Source organism: Nicotiana tabacum, chromosome 10 (genome assembly GCF_000715075.1).
Source record: "Nicotiana tabacum cultivar K326 chromosome 10, ASM71507v2, whole genome shotgun sequence".
NCBI classification, from domain to species: domain Eukaryota; kingdom Viridiplantae; phylum Streptophyta; class Magnoliopsida; order Solanales; family Solanaceae; genus Nicotiana; species Nicotiana tabacum.
In genome coordinates, this window is record NC_134089.1 from 2,169,215 (window position 1) to 2,180,879 (window position 11,665).

The following is an 11,665-nucleotide window of genomic DNA, read 5'->3' on the forward strand; positions in this document are numbered from 1 at the left end:
CTCTTTATTCGTTACTTTCTTCCTTCTAATTTATATTATATTATATAATAGCGGTATTCGAACTTTAATTGTCAATTTGTTTTAATCACAATTTATATATACTCATAAGTATTTTAAATTATTAATTATTATAAATTATAATATTTTTACATAATTTTATTATAAAAACCTTAAAGAATTTATAATTGAATACACTATCAAATTAAAAAAATTAACATTTGAACTGTAACATGAATTGGGACAGAAAAGAAAAAGTAGTAAATAAGAAAAAATTAAATTAAAATCAAAGTTTCTATTTATAAATATATGCTTGCGTTTACTCAAATCACCTTAGGATTTCTTCCTTTCACATTTGCCATTTTCACTCTCTTCAAATTTCTTCAACGTTCTCTCTCTAGAATGCCTCAGGTTGATTTAGAAACTCTAGTTTCAGCCTGTGCCGGCGGCGGAAATGACCGAAAAGTAGTATGTGAAACTTTGGCTGACAACGTCGGCGCCGGCGAAAAACCGGTGAAAGATGATTTAAACGCCGAGGAGAAGGAACCAGAAGTTCCGCCGGATTTTCCACCGGAATCATTCTGGCTTTCAAAAGATGCTGAGTTCGATTGGTTTGATCGGAACGCTTTTTTGGAACGTAAACAGTCCATGAAAGGTATCGGTCCAAATCCGACGAACTTAAATATTCCAGGTTCCAATTCGAATTCGCAGAGATTTTCGACGACTTTGAAAACTAAGGCTTCGATTATTGGACTACCGAAGACTCAGAAGGCTAGTTTCGTCGATTCGAAACGCCGAACTTGTAAACCGGCGAATATACGGCTTTTTCCGGCGAAGCGGTCTGAATCCACATTGAAATCAGCTTCAGTTACTGAACCATCGTCGCCGAAAGTATCTTGTATGGGAAGAGTAAGATCGAAACGAAGTCGCCGGCGATCATCTGAAAAAAAATCAAAAAAAAGGGAAAAATCACTCGAGAGATCACGAAGCAGTAGTGAGAAACGCAAAACCGGATTCTGTTCCAGATTACTATCGATATTTCGGTCTGGCCGGAATCACAAAAAACCGGCTAGGTCTAGTACGGAGAAAGCACTGGGTTCAAGGATTGAAGAACCGGTAAAACCTCTAAGAAAAAGCAAGAGCGTGGGCGTAGGGAAAACGCGCGGAGCTCCAGTTGGTGTTGAACCGGTTTCGGAGCTGGCCGGTTTAGGAGGGATGAAACGGTTCGCGTCGGGCCGGAGATCGGAATCATGGGGAGGCGACGAAATCAACGCAGTTGTTTAAAGTGTGGGTCCCAATGGAAGAAATTTGAAAAAGGCTAGCACGAAAAGTCAAGTTTTATATGGTAGTAGTTGGAAATTTTTTCGGAATATGGCGGTAAAATCAACGGCTTTTTCACTTACTCCGTTAAAATTAGTTTTTTTTTTTTTGAAATCCTTTTTTCCTTTTTTTCAAATTTAGAAATGTTTCCCTTTCTCCTTGCTTTTTGATTTTTGACCTTTTCAATACTAGGATAATGAATAGGTTTATATATTGTAAATAGATTTGGTTTTGGAGTGAAGGCTTGTAAATTTTACTATTTCTGGTAGTTAGGTTATAATGGATGATTTGGGAATATTATTACTCTGCTAGACCTCACTTGTGAGAAATTATTGCGTTTGTTGTTGTTATTTGGAAATAATATTTTCTTTGTCCTCACTTTATTGTCTTCTACTTACATTTTTAAATCCGTAAACATCGAACATGGCCAAGTTTGTCACGTGCCCGTCTATATTTCAAAACTCACAATCAAAAAAAAGTTATTTTTTTTGGTTTTCCACGCGGTATTCATATCGACTAAATCCAAAGTCACTCAGGAATCCGATATTGGGGTAAAACGTTTGCTAATAAAGACGACTTTATACCCATGACTCAAACCCAAAATCCTTAATTAAGAATAAAAGAGTACTTACCACTTCACCAAATCTTTATTTGTTTGGTTCAAATATACAATAAAGACACCTTCACTAATTTGATTTTCTTATAATTTTTACACATATCTTGTTTACTCACCGAAGAAATGAGGTTCAAATTTGCTCTTATATCATCTGAAATTATCTAATTTTGTCCGTAGTTAAATTTTTGATATATATATATATATATATATATATATATATATATTATATTATATTAAAAGTGAAAAGCCCTTAACTTAAAAGTCAAATTACATAAATACCCCTCTAAATAACTTAAATATTCTATTTATAAAAATAAAATTTAATTATAAAATTTATTAAGAAGAAAAAAAACTAATTTTATTTGACGTGTCCTTTCTAGAAGGTTGTGTGTAACTAAACGTCCTTTTTCAAATCTATTTAACCTCTAATTTAGTAGAAAATTATACTCCTATTTAAACATAAAGGTGCACATTCCCGTATAGAAGAGATAATTGGTTAATGAATTTATTCTCTTCAGTGAAGGTACATGCGTTTGTAATGCGTTAAAATGGTTAGACAACTACTATGCTTAATTCTTTTGTTATTACTAATTTTCTTGCTCATACCAAACTTTTTTTCGGTCTTTTATGTCATTTCTGGTTTGATTAATAGATATTTAATCATTTAATTTTTAAAGTGACATTATACTTTTTATCTTTTTCGCTAGAAAAACCCTTCCGCTATCACGATTATAGACACTATTCTGAAGACGTATTGATTTAATTGGGTTTGCTGGTTGATTTTCTATTAGTTATGATCTATCAGATTCATTATCGATTATATGATTTTCACATTATTTGAAGCGCTAGAGAGAAGATAATATTTTCCCTCCTTTTTTATTGGTTATGAATTGTTCTATGTGCATTTTAATTCGGGGAAAGGTCATGTCAAAAGATATGCTAAATTCTAAAATTTCATTCCTAATTTTTTATACTATATTAAAAGTTAAATTACTAAAATAACCTTTTCATAAAATTTATTTATATTTCGCAATAATAATTAAAAAAATACCTGAGAGATATTGATTTACATATTGTATCTTTTCTAAATAGTTGTGTTCTTTCATCAATAATTAACTTTAACGAAATTATTTGTCTAGAAGGGAAAAACTATAGTACTTATTATTAAAAACAACATAACTGATGTCTTGATTCGAAGGGTTGTGTTCCTTCATATTAGAATATATTTTCAAATATTTTACTTCACATTTATTTTATCGCGCGTGATAGTTGTTATTATTCTGTATTGCTGTAATAAACAAATAAACTTTCTGAAAAAACAAAACAGAAAGTTAGCAATACTTGTTTAACGAAATAAATTCTGGAAAATAAAAAATAGTATAGGAATAAATCGAGCCTACTGAATACACAGTGTGTCCTTAAGAAAATTATTCCCCTCAAGTACCCGAGGTACTAGAATATATCCTCCCAGGATAGAACGATTTAACTGACCAGTGTATTGGTACCAAAACTCTGATGAACTGCGAACCACTCAATGGTCGTAAAACACACTGAAAAATATTGTGCAGAAGAAGAAGAAGAAGAAGCTCAGAAAATTTCGTAAGGAAAGATTCTAAAATTCAAACTCTATTTATAGAGTTGCTGGCATTGTTTCTGAAAAGGTTTGCAACCTTTCAGAAACAGCCATGGCTGTTGGAAAAGGGGTGTTTGAAATATTGCGGGAAAAATATATTTAAAATAATCCGGAAAAGAAAACGGGCCTGACCGAACCGGGTTGCGGGTCATGGGTTATTTCGGATTGAATTTTTCGTTAATTATTTAATTAATTAATTAAATAATTAAAAAAAATTTTGTCCAAAAAAATTAATCAATCAATCGATCTTTGACCGAATCCGAATTCGAAGCCGAAGCCGAAGCCGAAGCAGAGCCGAGCGAACGACGACGGCGCGAGGCTTGCCTTTTTCTTAACTCTTTAAGAGCTAGAAGAAGAGCAATTATATATATACCCATCAAAAGCCTTTTCTTTCTCCGATATGGGATAATGTCCCTTTCCCAAGGGAAACTCAAATATTTTATTTTCCCTCCATTTCTCATTCACCTTCTTTAAGCTACACAAGCTTAAAATCCCAACAATTCCCCACATGAATGGGGAATGGCTATAAAATAAAGGAATGCACGTACGCGTGTGTGTTTTACATGCAAGAATTAATTGCATCTGGATAAGTAGGTTTCCCTTTGAACTTTCGGTAGTGAACTTATATCGGATATACTCGGTCGATCGGTAGATTTGATATCTTTGAACCGTCGAGCTTTGTTGTATACCTAGACAACATAAGTCACACAATCAATCCTTAACCATCTATGGTTCTCACGGTTGTGTTCGTTTCAGCCATGAACACCGCCTGGTTTCATGAGTGCTTTAGAGAATGGGCCTTTACTTTCATTCCCCTTGAAGCGGCTTACACTTCACACTCACATATGTGATTTATAAATGTGTAATCCTATAGACACACTATCTGGTCATATTCTACCAGACTTAGTAAATCATTAAAAAACCTTTAAGCTTTGTTGACTCATTAAAAAATCTTTAAGCTTTACCTCGATTTCTGAACATTGTCTTCATCACGAGAATGGGTTGAGTTATTTGACAATGTTGAACCGTCATTCATAAGTTAGTTTGATCTCCTTGAACCTAGCTCGTGGGATCCCCAGTCTGCTAGGTAGAGTTACCGTCATGATGACTTGTCCTAGACCTTAACCCCATTTCCTTTGATGATCTTTCAACTGCCTCTCTAGATAGGCCTTTTGTAAGTGGATCCGACACGTTATCTCTTGACTTTATGTAGTCAATTGTGATAACACCACTAGAGAGTAGTTGTCTAACGGTATTGTGTCTCCGTCGTATATGACGAGATTTTCCGTTATACATAACGCTCCCTGCCCTGCCTATTGCCGCTTGACTATCACAATGTATACAAATAGGTGCCAAAGGTTTGGGCCAAAATGGAATATCTTTCAAGAAATTCCGGAGCCATTCAGCTTCTTCATCGGCCTTATCTAAAGCTATGAATTCAGATTCCATTGTAGAACGGGCGATGCACGTTTGTTTGGATGATTTCCAAGACACTACTCCACCCCCAATTGTGAAAACATATCCACTCGTGGATTTAACTTCAGATGATCCAGTGATCCAATTTGCATCACTATATCCCTCGATCACGGAGGGATATTTGTTATAATGCAAAGCGTAATTTTGGGTATGTTTGAGATACCTCAAAACTCGTTTCATTGCCATCCAATATATGCGATTGGGATTACTTGTAAACCAACTCAGTTTACTAATAGCACATGCTATATCTGGTCGTGTACAATTCATGATATACATCAAACTTCCCAATACTCTTGCATAATCTAATTGTGAGTCACTTTCACCTTCATTCTTTTGAAGTGCATAACTCACGTCAATTGGAGTCTTGGCAATTTTGAAATCCAAATACTTGAACTTGTCAAGTACCTTTTCAATGTAGTGAGACTGTGATAATGCTAGACCTTGTGGAATCTTGTGAATTCTGATTCCTAAGATCACATCAGCCACTCCTAAGTCTTTCATATCGAATTTGCTAGCTAACATGTGCTTAGTAGAATTTATATCTGCCATGTTTTTGCTCATTATCAACATGTCATCAACATATAAACAAACAATGACTTCATGACCTGGAGTGTTTTTAATGTAAACACATTTGTCGCACTCGTTGATTTTAAACCCACTTGCCAACATTGTTTGGTCAAATTTGGCATGCCATTATTTGGGTGCTTGTTTAAGTCCATAAAGTGACTTAACAAGTTTGCACACTTTCTTTTCTTTACCAGTTACCACAAAACCCTCAGGTTGTTCCATGTAAATCTCTTTCTCTAATTCTCCATTTAAGAAAGCTGTTTTAACATCCATTTGATGGATTTCAAGACCATACACGGCCGCTATTGCCACTAACACCCTAATAGATGTTATCCTCGTTACTGGCGAGTAAGTGTCAAAGTAATCAAGGCCTTCCTTTTGTCTATAACCTTTGACAACAAGTCTTGCCTTATATTTGTCAATAGTGCCATCAGCTTTCACTTTCCGTTTAAAGATCCATTTCGAACCTAAAGGCTTATTTCCTGGAGGAAGATCTACCAATTCCCATGTATGGTTATCCAAAATTGATTGAATCTCACTATTGACTGCCTCTTTCCAAAATGCTGAATCAGAAGATGACATAGCTGCTTTAAAAGTTTGAGGCTCATTTTCAAGCAAGAATGTCATAAAATCTGGTCCAAAGGAAGTAGATGTTCTTTGACGTTTGCTACGCCTTGGATCTTCTATACTTGAAGTATTTTCCTTTGGTTCTTCCCGAGGCCGTTTAGGTCTTTCACTTAACGACTCATATTTAGTTTTATACAGATAGATGCTTTCAAAGAATTCAGCATTATCTGATTCCATTACCGTATTAATGTGAATTTTGGGATTATCAAATTTATGAACCAAAAACCGACATGCTTTACTGTTTGTAGCATATCCAATGAAAATGCAATCAATAATTTTTGGTCCGATTTTAACCCTTTTAGGTAAAGGAACTTGTACCTTTGCTAGACACCTCCACACTTTGAAATATTTCAAGTTGGGTTTTCTTCCTTTCCATTTTTCATATGGAATAGATTGCGTTTTGCTGTGGGGTACTCTGTTGAGTATTCGGTTAGCTGTAAGGATAGCTTCGCCCCACAAAATCTGCGGTAATCCAGAACTTATTAATAAAAAATTCATCATTTCCTTTAATGTCCGATTTTTCCTTTCCGCAATTCCATTGGATTGAGGTGTATAAGGTGCAGTAGTTTGATGGATAATTCCATATTCCGAATATATTTCTGCAAATGGAAATTCATATTCTCCACCCCTATCACTTCTAATCATTTTGATCTTTTTATTCAATTGATTCTCCACTTCATTCTTGTATTGCTTAAATGCTTCAATTGCTTAATCCTTACTATTAAGCAAATAAAAATAACAATATCGAGTGCAGTCGTTAATAAAAGTAATAAAATACTTTTTCCCACCTCGAGATGGTGTCGACTTCATATCACAAATGTCGGTATGAATTAAGTCTAAAGGATTTGAATTCCTTTCAATAGACTTATAAGGATGTTTTACAAACTTAAACTCAACACATATTTGATATTTTGATTTATTATACTCGAATTTAGGCAACACTTCTAAATTAATTAACTTCCGCAAGGTTTTATAATTGACATGTCCTAAACGAATTTGCCATAAATCATTTGACTCCAATAAATAAGAAGAAGCTGCAATTTTATTCATACTGTCAACAACCATTACATTTAGTTTGAAGAGGCCCTCTTTGAGGTAGCCCTTTCCAACATACATTTCATTCTTGCTTACAACAACTTTATCAGAAACAAATACACACTTGAATCCGTTCTTAACAAGCAAAGAAGTAGAAACTAAATTCTTCCTAATAGTAGGAACATGAAGAATGTTGTTGAGCGTTAACACTTTGCCGGAAGTCATTTTCAGGAATATCTTCCCATAACCTTCAATCTTGGCTGTTGCAGTATTTCCCATGGAAAGCTCTTCTTCGGGACCAGTAGTAGAGTAAGTCGCAAATGCTTCCTTGACAGCACAAACATGTCGAGTAGCGCCAGAGTCAATCCATCACTCATTCGGATTTCCAACTAGGTTGCATTCCGAAATTATTGCACACAAATCATCAATGTCATAATTCTTCTCCACTATGTTGGCCTATCCTTTCTTCTTATACTTTTTCGGGAGACGACAATCAGGGGCTTTGTGATCGATTTTTCTACAATTGTAGCAGCTGCCCTTGAATTTCTTTTTGTTCTGCTCCTTAGTCTGTCCAGAAGACCTCTTTCTCTTCTTACTTTTTGGAGCAGTCTGCTCAACGATATTAGCTCCCATGATCGTTGAATTTCCACGAGACTTCTTCTCGGCTATTTTGTTGTCTTCCTCAATCTTAAGACGAATCACAAGATCTTCCAACTTCATTTCTTTGCACTCGTGCTTAAGATAGTTCTTGAAATCTCTCCACGAAGGAGGCAATTTTTCAATTATTGCAGCCACTTGAAATGCTTCATTCACGACCATACCTTCAGCAATAAGGTCATGAAAAATAAGTTGAAGCTCCTGAACTTGGGTTCCAACAGTTTTACTGTCTATCATTTTATAGTCTAGAAACTTGGCAATCACGAACTTCTTCAAGCATGCATCTTCAGTCTTGTACTTCTTCTCAAGTGCGTCCCCATAATTCTTTCGAAGTATTCATCGCATTGTACACATTGTACAAGTCATCCTCTAAAGTGCTTAAGATATAGCCTTTGCAAAGAAAATCTGCCTGCTTCCACGCCTCAAAAATCATGAATTTTTCATTGTCCGGCATGTCTGCAGCAGGCACTGGAGGTTCTTCACTAGTGAATTTCTGCATACCAAGTGTGGTAAGCTAGAACAATACCCTTTGCTGCCATCCTTTGAAGTTGGCTCCGGAAAATTTCCCCGATTTCTCTGCCGGTGGAACATCAGTCCGGCTGGACGAGGCTATCGTCGTTGCCGCAATAGTCGCAGAAGAATTTCCGTTATCAATTGTCATTTCTCACTGTAAACAACAGAAGAGTTCAATTAATGGCAAAATCAGAACAGTACACAATACTGTTATTAACAAAAAAACAGTATGTATAATAAATAAAACCGAAGTTTTTATATACTGTTTTACAGAAAAACGATGAAGTTTTTATATTCTTCAAATCGTCTTACGAATTTCAATTCTTTGATGAAGTTTTTATATCTTCAAATCAGAATAGTAAATTTCAAAAGGAGTAGAAAACCACACAGGTTTTAATCTCCACAAATAAAATACAGAATATAAAAAAAAAATATTAATTTCCTTAAGATTGTTATTATTCTGTATTGCTGTAATAAACAATTAAACTTTCTGAAAAAATAAAACAGAAAGTTAGTAATACTTATTTAACGAAATAGATTTTGGAAAACAAAAAATAGTATAGGAATAAATCGAGCCCACTGAATACACAGTGTGTCCTTAAGAAAATTATTCCCCTCAAGTACCCGAGGTGCTGGAATATATCCTCCCAGGATAGAACGATTTAACTCACCAGTGTATTGGTACCAAAACTCTGATAACTGCGAACCACTAAATGGTCGTAAAACACACTGGAAAATATTGTGCAGAAGAAGAAGAAGAAGAAGCTTAAAAAATTTCGTAAGGAAAGATTCTGGGATTCAAACTCTATTTATAGAGTTGCTGGCATTGTTTCTGAAAAGGTTTGCAACCTTTCAGAAACAGCCATGGTTGTTGGAAAAAGGGTGTTTGAAATATTGTGGAAAAAATATATTTAAAATAATTCGGGAAAGAAAACGGGCCTGACCGAACCGGGTCGCGGGTCATGAGTTATTCCGGATTGAATTTTTCGTTAATTATTTAATTAATTAATTAAATAATTGAAAGGAATTTTGTTCAAAAAGATTAATCAATCCGGAGCCGAGCCGAGCGACGACGACGACGACGCGAGACTTGCCTTTTTTTTTAATTCTTTAAGAGTTAGAAGAAGAACAATTATATATATACCCATCAAAAGTTTTTTCTTTCTCCGATATGGGTCAATGTCCCTTTCCCAAGTGAAACTTAAATATTTCATTTTCTCTCCATTTCTCATTCACCTTCTTTAAGCTACATAAGCTTAAAATCCCAACAATAGTAACAATCTAAAATGAAAAATAAATACTTGAATCAATTATTAGATTGATTTCCTTGTGCTGATCTTTTTTCTTTCATTTGCACACGGATAGGTATGAATTTTTTTTACTACTTAACTGTCTGCAGCTTTTAACTCTCTTCTATGAAAAAAATGTGTATCCACAGACCACAATATTGGTACAATTGATATCATCGCAGACATTAATATGTAAACTGAAGGATACTACTGATTTTTAGCCTTCAGAACTAGCAATCAACACTCTGATGTTATAATTGTATTTACTTTAATAATTTAATTCACATTTGTTCAACCATTGCTGGATGATTAATTTTTATTTAAAGGCTTTCACTTGAAGTAAATAAAAGATATGAGAAAAATACTTCTTCTTAAAACACATTTTGTAATTCTTCATTCTACCAATGTTGAAGAATATCTTCATTCCTTTTTTTTAAATCTTTACTTCAATTCCATTTTTTTTCCTTGAGTTCTTGTGGTAGAAGAAATTAGTAAAGAATAGAAATTTAATTTTTTTGGTAGGAGTGGTAGAACCTGGTGAACCGGGCGTACTATTTCCCAACCTTCTGTGAACTTTTCTTCTCTTATGATTTTTGCTACTTTCTTTTTGATAGTATTGGTCTCGTTTAGAGTATCAGTCTAGTCACTCAACTAATCCACTCGTGGAGTGCGTTTGGTATAGTAGTAGTCTGGTAGTTGAGACTTCGCCCCTTCTTCTTCAGTAAAGCCGAGTAGGCATTATATCATGAGTATCGAATTTCTATTAAACTATTTTGCACATTGTAGAAATTGCTAACCTCAAAATAGTTTCATTGGAAAAGGTGTTGCCTACATTCCTTTAACATTTTAATTAAATTTTTTTGCACACTTTTACTTTTAGATAATTTTTAATATTTTTACAATATGCAAGTGGTGGTGAAAATATGGATATCGTTTTAATAGCCACATGTTGATAATGTTATCCACTAACCACTGCTCTTTTAATTCGGAAGAGGCATTACAACTTACGGAAGAAATATTTTATCTATATTTATAACTTTAAAAGTAATATACCTTTATTGACTTGATAAATAACTTTAAAGGCGAGTCATAAATTTATTTGTCCAAGTTGAAGGGGAGTGCGGCAATTCAATAGTCTTTAAATTTATTTATTTTTTTGGTCTTTTTTTGCCACAGAAATTTTGAATAATTAATTACTTGACAATATCTAGCATAATTTTATGGGTTCTATCTTTTGGGACAATATTTGATTAAAGTTTAAAAAATCAGTACCTGAAATTAAAGTTGAAGTTAAAAAGAAGTTTATAGTTTTGTTTGATATAAATTTCACTTGAATAGAAGTTAAACTTTTGTGAGTGATACGTTACTTCTTTTGAGATAATGAAACAAAATCTTTAGCTTCAAAATTTTCTATTTAAAAGTGAACCTAAAATAATAGATAAAATTTAGATATATATAGATTTGCAATTAATGTGTGTTCAAATACCTTTATAAATCAAATAAAAATTCTTAAAGTCTGCAATTTTACAATGATATGAGACACGTTCAGAGAGACTAATATATATAAAAGTATTTCTTACATCAAATTCCGACTGATTGAATAAAAAAGAACTAAGGAAAACACATCGCGAGAAAGAGACTTGGCACATGAGTTTGCTTCAGAAGCGCTGCTTCCACGTCGGTTTATTATTCTCCAAATAAATAATCAGTTAAAGTACTAATTGGAGATATATAGTATCTATGTAACTCATCTGAATTATTGGACAAATAATATTTATTGGAGTTAGATACAACTTGAGAATCAACTCAACTAATGTGATTCTTATTATTTTATTTGCCAAGCAAGCAATGGTTTCATCTCCCATATATGAAGTAATCCGAGGAACAAAATATTACTCGTATTAAATATTTATATTAAATCAATAAAAGGAAAGT

At 33.8% G+C, this 11,665-nt stretch overlaps 1 protein-coding gene across 1 annotated transcript; it reads left to right on the forward strand.

The window, feature by feature from the left end:
* Window positions 1-399: 399 nt before the first annotated feature.
* On the forward strand, window positions 400-1,281 carry LOC107823947 (uncharacterized). Its single transcript, XM_016650659.2, has one exon. The coding sequence runs from the start codon at window positions 400-402 to the stop codon at window positions 1,279-1,281; it is 882 nt and encodes a 293-aa protein (XP_016506145.1).
* Window positions 1,282-11,665: the final 10,384 nt, after the last annotated feature.